Raw genomic sequence first — 17815 nt, 5'->3', positions numbered from 1 at the left:
TTTTATAGCATCACACTTTGAAATTCTCATTAAATTTGTATAATTTGGATCATGGTTTGATGTTGGAATTGCCATTTTGACTCAAAGCATTATGGCTATTGTTGGAATTGTCATTTTGATGTTGAAATTGTCATTTTGACTCAAAGCATTATGGCTACTATTTGGATATCATTTTTAGCTTTATGGGATATTTGGGTGATGATTTATTAGGTTAAGATGCTAAATTAACAAAATAAGTCAAAGCTGAGAAAGTCATGTAAAATGCCTATTCTACCCCTGTTTTGTAAAAAATTTAGAAAAATCATTGAAAATCGGAATTAGGATCCGTAAACTCCCAAAGTTCAAATTATGAGTCTAGTATGTCCCTGATTTTTGCCTTGACCTGGCTATAATTTGGGTGAAAATCATCATTTTCACTGAAAGAAATGAGCACCTTGATTCTTGGAGCTCGGTTGCTTGTTCGAGGTGATTCACGTGTAATTTGATGTGAGTTCCTCACTACACGACATTTATGTTTTATATGTTTGCTTTAGATCATGTGAGTATTAGGACAAGTATCATTAACATTAGATGATATAACTTGTATTGATTGCATATGACGTATGTGGGCTGAAGGCTGAAATGCCGAGTCAGCTGACGGAAGGCCATCGTGCCGAGTCAGTCTAACCGAGGGCCATCGTGTCGAGTCAGTCTGATCGAGGGTCATCAGGTCGATTCAGAGGACTGAAGGCAATAATGCTGAGTCCTTATTGGATGCTAGTTTATTCATTTGTTCTTAAACTTGCATGTATTTTTTGGAAGTGTTTGCTTATTTGATACATGTGTTTAGCTTACTACTTGATAACATGATATATATGTACTTGTGTGATAGGAGTAAGATATATTACCTTGATGTGATGGTGTCCTGGAATTCACTAAGCTTCATGATTACCCTTTCCTTTTTAAACATCTGTTTCAGGAGTTGCAGGTACTAGCAAGGGGAAAGGCAAAGTCTGACTATACATGTGGCGTGATTAGAAGACTATGATTTCTTTTTTAAAACATTAACTACTATGTTGTTATTTCTGATGTTGGTTTTGGTTTGTGAACCTGGTGAATGTCTCAAGTAATTATTTAGTATTTTGAACTTCACAGATTTTGGTTAAGTAACCAAGGATTTGGATTTTATACTAAATAAATGAGTTTCTTAAAAGTTTAAATTTATTGTAATTTTTGGGACGTTACATAAGACTCTTGATAGGAAATAATGCGGATAACACATGAAACCAAAAGCACACAAGACATAGTATTTACGTGGTTCGGTCAACGTGACCTATGTTTACTGGCAGGAGGGGAGTAATATTTATTTATGAGGTTACAAGTATAATTCAACAGAGATTTTCCTACTTACTAGAATTCAAGGCACAAACAAATGACTAGTATGGATCCCTATTTATAGACTAGGGATCAGACCTAAAACCTTAATAAGCCAAACCCATTAATCCATAGGCATATGAAAGGTGTCAACCAATCACATTCTACCATGCAGCCACTTCTAAAACCTTCATCCTTGAGATAAATAGCATGAGCATCAACAAAACACATGATGGAGCATCATGAACCAAGATGACTCATTAGGAGTGACCACGGTGCATCATGATGGAGCATTCTCCATCATGATGGCACATCATGCCATTTGGGGAATCCACCTTGAGCATCTTCAACTTCCGAGCGTCGATGAACAATCCTGAGCAACCTAGTGTATAGTACAACATAAGTGGCGCATCAATGGATATCATGGCTCATCAAGGACATGTGTGGCACATTTACTTCCCAAATGGTGCATCTTCTTCACAAGGTAGCACATCCTTTTCCTAGATGACATATATAGCTTCTAAAGCGATGCACCTTTGTTTGTAGGTGGCACACCTACTCCAAAATGCCACATCTTTGCATCATGGAGCATCAGTGATGCTCCATTCTCTTCTCAGATGTTATGTTCCCTTCTTAGGTGATTTACTCCCTTCTTAGATGCTTCATTCCTTTCTCACATGCTCAATTCCTTTCTCAAATGCTCCATTCCCTTCTTAGGTGCCCCCGTTCATTTAAGTGCTCCATTAAACTCCAAATGCTCCGTTGAAACCAAATGCTCCATGAGAATGCTTTAAATGCTCAAGTCACATTTAACTTGTTCTTTCTAACATATTCTAGTATTTTTTGTGAATATCTTTGTTTTTTTTCAATTTGAGGTATTGTGTGTACCTTTCACAAAAGTGAAGTAATCTGGGTACATTCCATCAAAATGTAGTAACCATGTTTGTATTCATGTCCGCTCACTGCGAAAGACATATCAAGTGTTCGCCTGATCCAAATATCGTTGAAAATAGGGGACTAGCAAAGAACATTCTAATCATTGTTGGACCTTATAACCCCGAAGTATGCATGTCAGATCCACAAATCATGAGATGCAACACCTTCCAGTATCATGGATGGTTCACCTATATCACCTCAGGTAAATTGACTACACTAATCATTTAGACATCTTTCCCACGTCCAATGCTAACAATCAAGGCTATCGATCATTCCTTGTAAACCATGCCTCGCTTCATGTGTCATACAATTTCTCAATATCACATGTAGTAATTTATGCAAATATTTTTTTGCCAAAAACCTCAATAACACATGCGCAAAAAAATCTACACACACCACTGCAATCCTCTCAAGCACTTTCAAACACTCGTCTGTTGCATCATAGGTTATACAGTATCCTAAGTATATAATTGTAGTCAAACATTTCTATATAGTACCAAAACTCATTCTACATTTACTATTTGGTCTTTACCGGACAAACTCATAATGCAACTCTAAAACATTACTAATACCTAAAAATACTTCACTACTAATACGGAAACGACAATCAAATGTTGTAGGACAATCATCAACAGAATAATAACATATCAAAAGTTTATGTGCGGCTTGCCTCTTGATTGACAATTTATTGTATTTCTAACATCTATATGATTTTAATTGGCAATGTTTTGAACAACATACATTAAAGAACATTGCAAACTCCCCGTCACCCGAATAATAATTTATTAAAAATTTCATCTTTGTCGTGTTAAAAAATATACAAGAGAACAAGATTTATGTTTAAAAGTGGAATGATATATATAAAGTTGTGGTAAGTAAAGGAGATAGATATACACTTGAAGAAAAACTACCACAAGCTCTACATTGCACATATACGTTTATTTTTTTAAAATCTAAAGAACAATGGTCAGTTACAACTCACAACAACTCATCATTACACTGTATAGCATGCTTAGTACAACATGAATTTTCCGCAAGAGTGACAACATAAAATGGAAAATAAATAAATAAAACAAAAAACAAAAAACAAAAAATCTATCGTTTCCTTGTCCTTTTTTTTTAATAATCAGAACCTGAAACTTGGATCCACATCCATCGACCAAGCAAACTTCGCCAATAAAGACTTGTTAAATATCTGCATTATTATAATTATTATAATTCATATCCACATCATATATATATATATATATATATATATATATATATATATATATATATATATATATATATATATATATATATATATATATATATATATATATATATATATATATTGTTAAAATTAAAAAGAAACAAAACAAAATTTTTTTACCTTTTCAATTGGAACTTCACGACGTTTACACCATGCGACTGTTATTCTAGGATCAAGATAGTTGATTTTTGAAGTGCCCAATGCAACTGTTTTCAAATCTTCTTTTGTCTCTTTGTCACGTTCCATTTTCTCAATCTTTGCATTAGTTTGCGCGATCTTTTTCTGTAACCTGTATTATATTTTATAATTTAAAAAACATTTAATTATATTACAAAAAAAAATTAATTAATTATATTACGCTTCAGGGTTCATGTTCCTCTTCAGCTTTCCATCTGAACCCTTTAATGGAGGCTTCCCTTTTCTTGCTCGACCCAAATCAGTTTCCAGTTCTTCCACAACACCCTAATCAAAATATATTTAAAAAATTAAAATTAAAAACTAATTTTTTTTTTTATTTATCATAAAAGTAAGAAAAGGGTTTTTTTTACCTTCAGTTCCTCTATTTTCTCATTCAATCTCATCATTTGTGCGCTATGAGACTTTGAAACACTACGTTGATGATTACAAATAATTGCCACCTACAAAAGGTTTGATTTTTTACACATGAATAAAAAATTAATAGAAATAAATATAAGATTTTATAATGATGTTTAGTTTACCTCTTTGTTTGCTTGGTTGTAAACAACTACATTTTCAGCAAGATTTCCACCACTACTCATGTCCTTATTTAACTACAACCAATAAAAAATAACTCAACACTATAATAAATCTAATCTAAATATTTATAAATTAATAATAATAATAAATAAATATATTGGTTTTACCATATCATCCAAGGTGATGGATGCATTATATGTACGGAATACTTTAGCTGTAAGGCCAGGCATGAGTGCTTTTAAATGAGCATTCAATGTGCTTGTATCGAGTTTGTCAAAAAGATCTTCATTACTCTTCTTCCCTATGAAATTAAAGCTCAAAATGACGTTAATGCCCTCGTAATTGGAAAATTCAAAAATGGAGGAATTAAATTCAACTCACCTGTTCGGAACTGTTGAATTGCTTTGAACACAAGTGGCTCCACTTCAACCTCGTTTTGGTATCTTATTGAATCTTTACCAAGAAAGTCAAACTGGAAAAACATCAAAAGTCAAAATTAGCTTCTTTTTATTTTTTTTTAAATGTTTTTAAGCATGATTTATACCTTGAGGATATTTGGAGGCTGTGGCTCGACATTTTCTACTTTCAATGTGCAGCAACCAACTGTATCTGCTTCATCATCATCCTGCAACCATAAATATGAATTGAGAAATCCATCAAACATGGAATGGAATCTTGGATTCCATTCCGTTATCAGATAGGAATATATAGCGAATACTACCTTCTCGTTTCCTGCCCTGAGTGCTAATTTATCAATGAGATATGTGGCAACTGCCACCTGTCTCTTTGTCAAATCTTTATTCGTAAAATCTTTAGTGTAAGCTTGTCTGATGCCTCCTATGTATCCCTATAATAAATAAAATAGTGTGATGGTAATGATATTATCAATATCAGGAATGGAAGGGCATTTTGGTAAAATTAACATTCCACTGACCTTCAAGAGCCTTGCCTTTTCGTATTTTTCTTTGTCACTTTGACCCTTGAGGGCACTGCTGGCAGCTAAGAACACATACTTGAAGTCCTTTCCATTTATAGCATCATTCCAATATGCTAACCATGTCACAGTATTATCATGCCTAATTTCTTTCCAGCTGTCAACCATCAAAAAATTCCAATTTTAGGGAAGATAGCACATTTTGGTAGTGTTTGGTATGATGGAATCAGGAAAAGGAATGGAATGGAATGCTTCTTTCCATCATGAAATGGAATGAAAAATTGAAAATTTGCAATATAACTCATCTTTGTCATGACTTATTCCATTCCCTTGTTTGTTACATTACTCTGATAATTCCATTCCATTCCATATCCAAACAAACATATGGATTAAAGAAAAAAAAAGTCAAAGAAGTCAAACCTTTCACCAGGAATTGGACATTCCGGGATAGGGGCACCCTTGCCAATGTTTATTGTGATATCAGAAGGACGGATACGGCTTTTCAGCTTTCCCATCTAAACAACACAAAGATAACAATTACAATTTAATATTTTATAAGAAAAATCAAAAAACCAAAAGTTAAAAACTTTCATAACAGGGACAAAGTTGTCATTTCACCTTCGGATGCTCCCCACGACCTCTAAACAACCCAGGTGGCTCCACCCTAAAGTTTCCAACCTGAAAAATTAATTAATAATCATTTCTTTAGGCTTATGACCTAAAAAAAACTAAAAAACAAAATATAAAAACTTATGATATATTACCTTCTCTTTAACACCATCAACTACTGCCCACATATATTTCTCCTCAAGCTTCATTTTTTCTTCTTTTATCGCCTTTTTCTCCTGCAAAAGTGTAAAAAAGAAAAGGTTATACCAATAATTATTGTTATAATGTAATTTAAATTTCCTCAAAGTTTACATATAAACTTACTTCTGTAGTCATTTGCTTCTTCTTTTCCTTTTCCCTTTGATGCCAATCATATATTGGTTTGAAATCACAATCCTCTAAACTCTGGATTGTGTGATTCTTTCCCAATATCTTCCTCCAATCATTCCAGAAATTTTGTTTGAACACAGGTTTTGTCATGTAATCAGTATCTAACATCACTGCAAACATTGTTGCCACCTGTCAAAAAAATATGAAATCCAAATTTGTCAAATTAGTTCAATAGCAACATACTTCCATTTATGCATTTACACAATTATAGCAATGAAAATTGCTTCATATATGAATGAATTTGTAGATTTTTATAAGTATAATTTGTAATATTCACCTCCTCTTGTTCAGGAGTCAAATCAACAGGCTTCCCTTTGTAGAGAATCTTAACCCCATGAGGCTTGTATGGAGGTGGGAAAATCACACCATTATGAACCAAACTTGTCCACTTTTGCCCTTCACCAGATCCAGGTGGGACCTTTGAGGGTTTGGAGTATTTTGACTTTTTCTCAACTTTCTTTGACTTCTTGAAGGTTTTACTTGATGAAGAAGTAACTTTCATCACCTTTTTTACAGATGCTGATTTACTACTTGAAGGGGATTGATTCTTGATTCTTTGAGATATGGGAACATGATCATTCTCATCATCATCTGATGACTCAGCTTCTGGTTTCACTTCTGGTTTCCGAATGATTGGTGTGGGTGAATAAGAATCTGAAAGCTTGGGCTTTTTGACCAATGGTTGACTTGAAGATCTTTCCTCATTTGGGGGTCTTTTATTTAATCCAAGATTCGGTTTTTTGATTTGATTATCCCTTGATGCAGAACCATTTTGGTTAACTCTTGAAGATAGTGGCTTATCATCATCAGAATCATCATGTTTTCTGATAAATGGTCCAATTGATGGCTTGGATGTAAATTTTGAAGATAAAGGTTTCTCATCATGTTTCACTTGTGGTTTGGGATGTTGAGATGAACTAGGGTTAGGGTTTGGTGTTATTTTCACATGGTTGGAATTCGGCTTATTAGGTACAACTGAAATTCTTGAACTCAATGGTTTGTCATCTTCAGAATCCTCTGAGTCACTCTTTTGTTTAGGTGCAGGTTTAACAATAGGTCTAGCTAAAGGTTTAGCCACAGGTTTAGAAACAGGGTTCTCCTGCTTACTAATGGAAGTTGGCTTCTGTTGAGAGGAATGCTTCAATCTATCAGAATTTGAGCTCCTTTTGAAAACCAAGGGCTTGTCATCCTCATCAGATGAATAATTCATTATTTTGGTCAGCTTGTTGTCATATATCACTTAATCAATGAGATCTTGTATTTATTGTTATCCTCAAGATTATTTACAGGATTTGTGAGACTGAAACAAAAGAAGTTGCATTAGTATGAATGTATGATATTTCAACTCACCAAAATTAACAAATGGTTTATAACTTATAAGTATTACCTTAAATTTTGGGAGTAGCAACAGTCTAGCTTCAGCTAAGAGGTGATCAGGTGACAAATAGAGAGTGCTGGAAATGCCTCGAGACCTAATTGGATTTGTAGATTCAGGAAAGAGAATTGGTAGATATATGAGAAGTTGAGAACAATTATTTGGTTTTTAACTTCATAGTATACAACTAATATATCATCCAACATAGGTGAACAAAACCATAGTTGCAATAAGCTTAACAATTAAACAGACAGAAGAGCTAGTTTCCAACACTTAAAATAAAGCACTGAAAGTTTAATTGATTTGCGTTAATGAATTACTACATTACTTAAAGCCCAGAGGTCTGGATTTCATGCTAAACATTCAACATGCAAGAGCCCAGATTATCCAATTCGGAAAATAAAAATCTCAAATTAAAAGTAGTAAACGTATTCGACATTCCAAACGAAAAAAGAAACAGATTACATTTAGTTAGGTTTACATGGAAAGGATTCAGCTTCGAGCTGAAAAACTAGCTCTTTTTCAATTGTTTTAAAGAAGGGTCTGATTTCAAAATTACAACTAATGATGGTGTGTGCGAAGCTACAAGACACGAAATCCAGCTGAGTTACTGATTGCTTAAGAAACTGACAACTTCATTGTTCGAACTTGAATTATTTTCTTGTCCAAATTATAATCGATGAAACAGAAGAGGAGTTGTACCAGTTGTACGGCGTGAAGATGAAGGTTGAACCCTAGATCCCGTTTCGTTTCCGATGAGAGGTAGGCAAGAGAAGAGGGTTGCCGTCGAGAGCCTAGAAATTTGGATAGAGAAGAAAAGGAAGAAGCGTTCGTCAAATTCGGGTCAAAAAAAGGTCAGATTTCGGGCTAAATCCGATGAATTGGGCACATCAAAACTCGTTAAATTCCATGGAATCTTCACCTAAAAATCTGCACTTTCGGGTCGGTTAAATCAATTAGATGGAAACGGAATCATCGTTTTTAGGGTTCCATTATAGTCCGAAAAAGTTACACAAATGGTCCTTTGGTTTCCCAAATTTGCTGAGATAATCCTTAATTTTTTGGTGATGAAGAATTGAAGATGGCTTTAGTTCCTTGTATGTTGGTCATTTACCCTTAACTTATAAAATAATACTTTTTATTTTTTTCTATTTTAATTTACAATTTTCAACCAAAATTAATTAAAAATATAAAAATAAATACACCCCACCTTCCCAATAAAAATATAAAATAATAATATTTTCGTCACATCACAACTTATCCAACATTTTATCTCGTTATTCATCTTTTTCCCCTTAACGTAGGTGTTGACGTCGTAGCCTAGTGACATCCTCATCATTACTCTTCTCCGTCTCCATCTCCTACGATACAAAGTAAAAAAGGAATATATAAACCGACTTAGATTCAGAAGAACAATAGTTTTCCAACAACTATATTTTCTTTTACGATTTCCTTCCCTCATCTTCACAACAAGTAATGATATTCTTTGTTCAGACATTTACATGCAAGTCGCATCCCAAAATAAAAATTAAAAAATAATTAGGAAATGAAAAGATCCGTACCGAAATATATGACATTGTTATATGCATAATTTTAATTGATTCAATGTGTTAAAAATTAAAATAATTAACATGTATCTATGGATTCCATTGTAAATGAAAATAATACGCATGTTTTCTTTTAACCGATAAATATGATCTATTCCTAAGCAAACTTCTAATTAAAATGTATTTACATCACCTTCTATTCTTTTTACCAATTTACTTGTATTTTGTTAAATTCTAATAGTATGATGTATGGTTAATAAGAGCACCCAAAATAATCCTAAAATAACTGACCGTTTGATTTTTTCAAAGTCAAAACCGAACTTTATGTTTAGATTTTGGTTTTGGTCAAAAACCCAACTATACTCTTCCTTAATCGGTATTATGTAGGATTCGTATGTCTTATATAAATTTAATCAAATTAACTAACATCAATAGCTAGTTTGGACAATTTTGTTAAGACTTTTTTTTATCGGCACCAATTAGTCCGTCTTAATGCCGTTGTTAATCGTTTATCAATGTAAGTTTGGTTGAAAATTAGCAAAAAGATTATGTATAGATGTTACCAATAAGGGCCTAAACTCGTTTTTAGGTACAAATTATTTTACTTGATAGTTCATTCTTCTCATGGGGTTTTGAAACATTGGAGAGCAATGTTTTCTTTGCTATGTAATTATACCCACGACTATGGTAGCATTTCAAGGTTCAATGTTTGGATGTTTAATTTTTCTTATGGGGTGTATTGATAGATTTCTTGTATTACATGATATCACGGGTTACCTAACTTTATATTTTAGATTTTTCTTCTTAGGTTTGACATATTCCCTATTAGTAATTTTCAAATACTCAAATTAGTAGTTTTGACGAATTGAGTTTCTCAAAAGTCACAATTTTATCTATGATTTTTCCATTCCCATCATCCTCATTGATGTAGCACTTTAGTTTCATAATTTTTTGATATAAATATTCAAGCATAATGTAATTGTCTACTAAAACAATCAATATCATTATAATTATCAACGGAATTACGTTTTAAGAACCAAAAGTTTTGAACTAGATTTTTTGGATAAGTGTACAAAATGCATCTCTCTCAATTATGAGTATAATTGTGAATATTGTTTATTTTGTTTATTAACAGAGGAAAACCCGACTCCTACTAGGCTTAAATAAATTTGATTGTATTTCGTAATGTGTTAGATAATTTTTCAAGAAATAGGAAAAATGTAAGACAAAAAATAATTCCTAGCATCGGAAAATCATCTCCTAAAACACGTTTTTTTAATCCAACTAATTAATATATGAAGCATATGTGTGAAGATTCCTTAAAAACAAAGAAAGTTTATATGTTAGTTAGAACCAACAAAACCCACAATATGATAAACATTTGACAAATATGGAATGTCAGTACAACTATTTTCCAACCCAAATCTTAGTCCAAGTCAAACCGATGAGAACCCTCGCATTCAATGTGTGATATACAACATTATCTTGCCCAAAATCTTTCTCACCTAATGTGACGTCCCAAAAATCATGGTAAAATTTTTTAACTTTTAAAAAGAGAGTAAAAGTCATTTTCATAAAAGTTCAACATCATAAAGATAATTGTTTCACAACGTGAAATCAAAATCAAAGTATCATATCAAACATCTCTCAAATCATGAAGTATGATGGACGATGTGTATAGTCATGCATTTGTCTTGCCCCGATCATTAGAAGTAGTTAAAACATTTAAATCCACAGCTGCAAGCTAAAGCTTAGTTAATTTCCCAAAATAAATCATGCAACAATACAAATACAATGCATGCATAAATAGCCTTCAACATATGGATGGACCGCCACTAAGGACTTCAGTATAAATTTGGACCGCCCTCCTTGGACCTATAACATGAAGTGGGATTGCCCTCCTTAAGCCTTCAGTATAAAGCTAGACCGTTCGGGTATCATGGCCTTCAGCACATAGTTGGACCACCTCAACCCATCCAAAATATGTCGACATATGCATATAACACCAAACTACCAAATAAATAAGCACGTGTAATTATAACAAATCTACATGCCTAATAGAACCCTACATCATACCAACATCCTAACATACAAAGGATCCATGTTGTAGTACAAAGTATAGTAAGAAAAATCACCTTGTAGTCGAGTAGACAAACACCGCAACTCAAAGAGATTTAAATATTGATACTACGAGCCACCTATAGTCAACCTGGTCAAAGTCAACCTAATTCCCTCAAGTTGACCAAAAGTCAACCTGGTCAAAAGCCAACAGTCAGCCACCACACCGTAGCCAACCATAGACCACATCGTGGACGCTACACGACAAAACAGTTGTGGTGAAAGTCGTCATCACGTAGTGGCGAGCAGAACACCATATCGTGGGAACTGACCAAAACGACTTAATGGATTAAGCCCTTAACCTATAATCTATATGGTTCAAAAACTCAGATACGGTCCTTCTAAAGGTCTTGATGGATAGAGTTTCCAACTTTATTGTAAAATCCTAAATTTTAGGACCAAAAATTTCATTTTGATATAACGATTTAGAAAAACATTTATAAGAAAACTGATGGGTTTTGGTCATAAGACAATCCTATGTGTGCATGTAACCCTAGAATTGGATCTATGTTTTCACTATTAGATATACAACATTATGAACACATAAAGAAACCCTAATTCTAGCATATAAGTAATCATATTAACATAGGTTTACCTTGATTTTTATGTAGCAATAACAATCCCAAATCTCCTTTTATTGACTTTGGAAGGCTTAGAGTCACAAGTGTCACTCCTCTAATGGCTTACAAACACCAATAGCAAATGGAGAAGGTATAAAGAGAGAGGAGAGATGTTAGAATTCGTCCTTAGGACTTCTTGGGAACAAGTACACGAATTCTAAGGCCTTAGGGTCTTTATATAGGTGTAGAGATAGGGTTTCAGTCATTATCCTTATCTAGTTGCTTATCCACAAAGCGACCATAAGATAATCCTTGAAAACCCTTATCATTTATCCTTTGGACGATTTCAAGGATCCTTATCTCCTTGAATTCGTTCAACCCATATTTAGGATAACCATTACCATATTTTGTAACTATCACATAATTACAATTCAACCCCTCTAGTTTAATTAATTACACTTGATCACAAAATTAATTCCTAATTAATTATTGACCAATATTAATTAAGCAAATATGATTTCTCCTTTAATATATTATTCTTATAACATATTAATAAATCATAATAACCTCTCTCTCTTTATTTATTTCTCCAATCAAGTTGCTTTGGTGAAGGCAACCCAAAAGGACCATGCACCATCGGGTCAAGTACATACCAAAATAGTTATGGACTTAGACACTAATCCAACAGCCTCCCACTTGGATAAGTCTAATAACTATTCTGCATATGACTTCAGATCCTGATTTCCAATTGTAGCTTTCCAAAGCCGCTGTCAACTCTGATCCTATCAGATACGTGTGTCCTTAGATAAAGGATCATATATTCCTCCATTCTAGATATCGTATGAGACATGATTTCAAATCATTCTCTTTGTATTACTTCTCGATTTCCGATTTATGACGACAGACTAATTGAACAAATCAAATTAGCCCTAGCCCGGCCGAGCATTTATGTTTGTCATCACTAAACCATCGAGGGGCCCAAAGATATCGCTTTTATCCTTCTTTGGATAAAAGGAACGGATAAACTTTGATACAATGCTTGCTTGCACTCATTCACCGAATTACACACAACAATATGTTTTATAACACCAAGTTACTAGTGCGTTTACATATTATCAATGTGCAACCGATTCGCAAGATACAACTCACACATCTCAGTTTCAAGAATATAAGATGTTATCGTCTCACTAATCACTCGTGATGCAATTCATGGAATGATCCAAGTGAGCGTGGGTTTAATCCAATGCTCAAATCATATTCATAAGCACTCATGAACGCTGCAGCAAACATTTGCTTATGTCTAATACTCTTCTAGACAATCCACACACCAATTCACGACAGTCTTCATTCATATCTACTTCCAACATATGAATGATTGTGGCCCGTTCGAATAATTCGATTATTCTTAATAAACTCAATTATTCTGGAAGTCAAAACATGCAAATGTGAAACACAAGAATAATACTAATCCCATATGGCCTCAAACCTTTGAGTATAAATAAAACGCCTTTTATTTATCACCATATTGATTACTCATTATTTGTCGTTTCGGGTAATCAACTTCTTACTTGAATTATTACACTTGTCCCATGCACCTAGCATGCACACAATGTTTACCTATAGTTCTTACTTTTGTGAAATAGACAAATTGCACACATTTCCAATAATTCTCATTTCACAACTCCAAATCCATTTTCATAAGTGAAAGAATATCAAATTCTTGCTACTTATAGAATATGCTAGATTCTAACATCCTATGCAATGATTCTTTCGTAATGTCACTGCACCTAAGTCACAAAGACTATTGTCAATGATATTACAAAGTCCTCTATAGGAGATTGTTACAAGACAATTCCTTAGATATGATGTCTCTCACTCAAAGTACATTCTTTGAACATCCTTTTGCATAAAAGTTTCTAATCTAGACATAGATTTTCAATATTTACTTCCTAATATGAACACACTTCCATATTTTCCTCATGACAACTCATTCTTAATAGAATCTTTTCTATTTGTAATGATGTCGATATGGTCCATCCAATATGGAAACATTTCCGTATTTTCCATTACTATACTTCCAACTACTCACAAGCGACCAATCCTCATCGAACTTTGGATTGTCCTTTGATAGTTGTTTAATTATTTTAGTCAAAACCAATTCTAGTCCCTTTTCCCTCTAAATGTGCTAGACATTTGGAAAATTTTAGAATGGTCAAACATTAAAGCATTTGCAATCGATCATATACCCGAAGTGTATGGGACACGACACATAATGTTTTATTTGCTATGTTCTCAAAATTCGAATTGTGAAGAGGAATGTCGTGATAATAATCGAAATTTTAAGAACACACTATGTACCTTTGACTAAATTTATCAACATTTCTCAACCTAATCCTTTAGATTTGAAATGAAGCATAATATTCTCTCCCTTAATTATAGCAAAACAACTTTACAACCCTTACGACTTTGCAAGGTATAACTCTTGTTTTTCTATAATTAATATTGCCAACTTGCAATACTTTCTATAATAATCATACAATCATAACTTTTATGCTCCCACTATCATGATGATTACTATAAAACATAACACTTTTGCTCCCACTAGCTTCGACATGTATTCATAAACATCTTAACTTTCAGAAAGACAATACCTATTGAATTTCTTAAGTCCATGTTTCTAATACTTAGTGCTTTGATAATCTTTTATCAAGGCTTCTTGAACTTATACACATTTGCCTTTAGATAGCTCATATGTGTGTCTCAACAATTAAGACTAATTGCCAAACCTCACAATTCAAATTATGGAAAGGGATACCGTAACCATGATCGAATTCGAGAATGCAATTTTACAATCACTATCTTCTTAAAATCTTTCTTAGTGAAAGCATTTCCTTACAATCATTTTCATGAAGGAGGAAATCTTATGACACTTAGATTTAAATGGTGTATTTGTTCCTATCCATGTGAATTTGTTAAAACCAAAGTTTACGACAAATTCAAACTCATATGGACCAAGCCTTTTTTAATCTTGATTTCTTGCCTTATGGTAGCACAGCTGCCCACCACGTCTTCCAAGTAGTTAAGCATCTCACCCTTTTCCTATCAATGTACCTTTCATTGATCAAGGTGCTTTGCCTTTTATGCGTTCAAAATGAGTACTCATAGGACTCACATGCATAATTAACTCAATTGGAACAGCACAGAATCAAAATATCATCAACACGATAGGTTGTAAAACTCAACTCGTGTGCTAGTGATGATCGATAAGGTTTATTTGATTTGTTCTTGAAACTTTTCAAGACCATTAACACTCCCACTGACTCCTTGACATATAAGATTCTCTTGTCAATAAACATTTGTTGACAACCAAATATTCAAGAGTTAGTGTAGCTTTTATCAAAACACTTCATAAATTGGTCCAAGTTGGTCTTTGTCTTATTCAAGACATCACAACTTTCCACATTTTATGAATGTTATAAACCTTTAATACTTTTCACTCATTGCCACAATCTTAACTTTAAGACTTGTTATTGGAATGAAGTATGATAGACTTCTTGATCTAACCATTTCTTCAATCCTTGATTCCTCTTCTTAAACATAAAATTGTACTAAGACTCACTTAGAGGATCAATTGAGATATGGTTCTTAATCATTAAGACTTATCATAAAGCATAAAAGCTACTCTCCCTTCTTCTTAGAATGGAGAAACTCTTATCTTTCTGCATACTTGATTCTTCTTATTCGTTTTGCTATTGATTTAAACCTTTTTAATCAATTCCGAATTACACTTAATCTCATAAGTATAATCACATTTACTAAACCTTTAGTAAATTATGACGAATATCTTTGTTACTCTTATGGTGAACTTGATCAATACACAACTTTGTGTGCTCGATCTCGTAGTCCTTCACTTGACACTTTGTCAACAAATTAGTGTAATTTCCAAATATGAAATTTCTCATTCATCATGCAATCAAGTTGCGTGATTCCAAATTTCTGTCCATTTGAAACTTTGGGTGATGAGAAACTCTCCCTATTTGGTAAATTCTTGACATTTCCATAAATAACATAACTAAGAATCATATCCATTCATTGTAGAAATATGCTAACATCAATTTTCATAATGATTTCATTGCAAGGAAATAAACAAATAAATAAATAAATAAGTCAAACAAAAATTTATTGATAAAAGCAGCGGAAAAACATTTGTCCTTACAATGCAAAATCCATAGAAAACTATGTAAAAAATGAAAATTTCTAACAACTCTATCATAACTATCTAAGCTCAAAATCTAATCTTCAAGTCCATGCGATCAAGATCCATCTCTTGGTGATTAGATTTATCTTGCTTTCTCAACAAGCTTCCTTTCTTTTCACTGATCCTGCAAAACACTCAAATGCAATCTTATTACATCATGTATTAAGAATCAATGAATAGGAACTTAACGGAGTTATATAGTGGATTTTACCTAAAGTGGAGCCATACTTTCTGACTCTCCCATCTCTTAGATCTCTTAGGTAATTAGGGCAACTTCGTCTCCAATGCCCCTTCTCTTGGCAATAAAAGCAAATTGACTCTTTTGGAACAACACATGGAACTACTTCAGACATCGCCTTTCTCTTATGATCAAACTTTTCGATCATTGCATGTCTTTCATTGCCATTGTCTATATCCACAGAGGTCTTGAAGGTAGATTCACCAATCAACTTTGCTTTTCTATTGCGCCAAACCATTGCTGATTCAGCAGCAATAAGCATATAGGTGAGATCTATAAGGGTCACGTCGTGGTTCATCATATATTACTCTCTTACGAACTCACTATATGAGTTGGGAAGTGACTGAAGAACCCAATCAATAGTCATCTCCTCACCGACAACGGATCCCATCATTCTTAGTCTATCAATGTGTGACTTCATCCCTAGGACGTGTGCACACACCGACTTTCCTTCTTTATGTTTACTTGCCAAAAGGGCTTGAGTGATATTGAACCTTTCAATTTTACAATCTTGTGGGTTAGGGAGAATAATTGGAGGAGGAGGAGGAAGTGAAACATGATTTCTTGTTCCTCGATCGAATCGTGGAATATCATCTTCACGTGGAATACTTGTTACACGGGATTCAGGAAGACCATAGTTGTCGAACTTTGACATCTACAAAATGGGAGAAAACAAAATTCAAGTTAGTTGATTGATTGAGTCCTTGGTAAATCACCCAAATGAAATTCCAAGGCTAGGACCCAACACAATACGCTACAACCTAGAAAAGGGATGTCGTAATCTAGTTGCAGAATATTTGAAGGTAAGTGAATGACGATTCACTAATTTCCACCGAAAAACGAAAAATTAATTTAAGTTTCAAATCTATGAAAACTCCTAGATCCTTTGAGATTCATTGAACATTTCAACGGCATGTTTAAATCTTGATATGCCCCTCTAGTTTGTGACTGGGATGCCGAGGATCACAAAGTGGGTGTGAATAACTATGCAAACTTACATGGTGCCCTCACATGTTACAGTCACCTATTTGATGTGCCGGTAAACCACACACGCTCCATCGAACTATGACAAACATTGAGTCACCCTTTGCTACCTTTACTTAGAACCATTCAGTGTGCCGGTAAACCACACACGCTCCACTAACGTCTTCGCAAGGGCACTAAGTGTAATTTTATGGAATTGTATCAATTCACTTTGCCTAAGTAACTAAGATTGGGAATTTGAAAAACATTTAGTTACTTTTATACTTCATTATACTTATAATGGAAGGTTTCGTCCTATCCTACCCGTTCGGCTAACGACCCTCCACTAGTCAAGAGTGCGGTGGGTAAGAGTGGATACCCATTCAGTCGCTATATTATAGGCAATTTCCTTAAACACCCCTTATAGACCAGCTTCGTGAATGAGGCCTACTAACGGTAAAATTGATTTTTAGTTATACATACATACATATATATATATATATATATATATATATATATATATATATATATAATGTTAGACTTTTAATGTTATACATAGTATAAG

At 33.6% G+C, this 17815-nt stretch overlaps 1 protein-coding gene across 2 annotated transcripts; it reads right to left on the bottom strand.

The window, feature by feature from the left end:
* Window positions 1-3213: 3213 nt before the first annotated feature.
* On the bottom strand, window positions 3214-8529 carry LOC145042150 (DNA topoisomerase 1 beta-like). 2 transcript variants are annotated; one of them, XM_078990535.1, is made up of 17 exons: window positions 8269-8528; window positions 7579-7663; window positions 6469-7491; window positions 6126-6320; window positions 5957-6037; window positions 5811-5870; window positions 5613-5707; window positions 5193-5349; window positions 4980-5105; window positions 4803-4883; window positions 4640-4730; window positions 4426-4559; window positions 4261-4332; window positions 4090-4179; window positions 3900-4003; window positions 3662-3830; window positions 3214-3484 (listed from the first exon to the last, which is right to left on the bottom strand). In XM_078990535.1, exons 3-17 carry the CDS (start codon window positions 7399-7401, stop codon window positions 3416-3418), a joined length of 2457 nt encoding a protein of 818 aa, XP_078846661.1. In that variant the 5' UTR covers window positions 7402-7491; window positions 7579-7663; window positions 8269-8528; the 3' UTR covers window positions 3214-3415. The 2 variants fall into 2 exon arrangements, with proteins under 2 accessions (XP_078846661.1, XP_078846660.1); XM_078990534.1 differs by having other exon boundaries at window positions 4803-5105; window positions 8269-8529.
* Between the last annotated feature and the right edge of the window lie 9286 nt (window positions 8530-17815).

Source organism: Lactuca saligna, chromosome 4 (assembly GCF_052625555.1).
Source record: "Lactuca saligna cultivar CGN05327 chromosome 4, ASM5262555v1, whole genome shotgun sequence".
Taxonomy (NCBI): Eukaryota; Viridiplantae; Streptophyta; class Magnoliopsida; order Asterales; family Asteraceae; genus Lactuca; species Lactuca saligna.
Note: the sequence above shows the minus strand (reverse complement) of the source record. Positions and strands in the feature narration are given on the sequence as shown.

Bases quoted from the DNA above. Each gene is read 5' to 3' on its own strand.
- LOC145042150 (XM_078990534.1), bottom strand. From the start codon at position 7,401: ATGAATTATTCATCTGATGAGGATGACAAGCCCTTGGTTTTCAAAAGG. The intron at 4,333-4,425 runs GTAAAACCAATA...TATTGGTTGTAG, and splicing joins CCATCACCTTGGATGATATG to TTAAATAAGGACATGAGTAG. The intron at 3,831-3,899 runs GTAATATAATTA...AATATAATACAG, and splicing joins AGGAACATGAACCCTGAAGC to GTTACAGAAAAAGATCGCGC.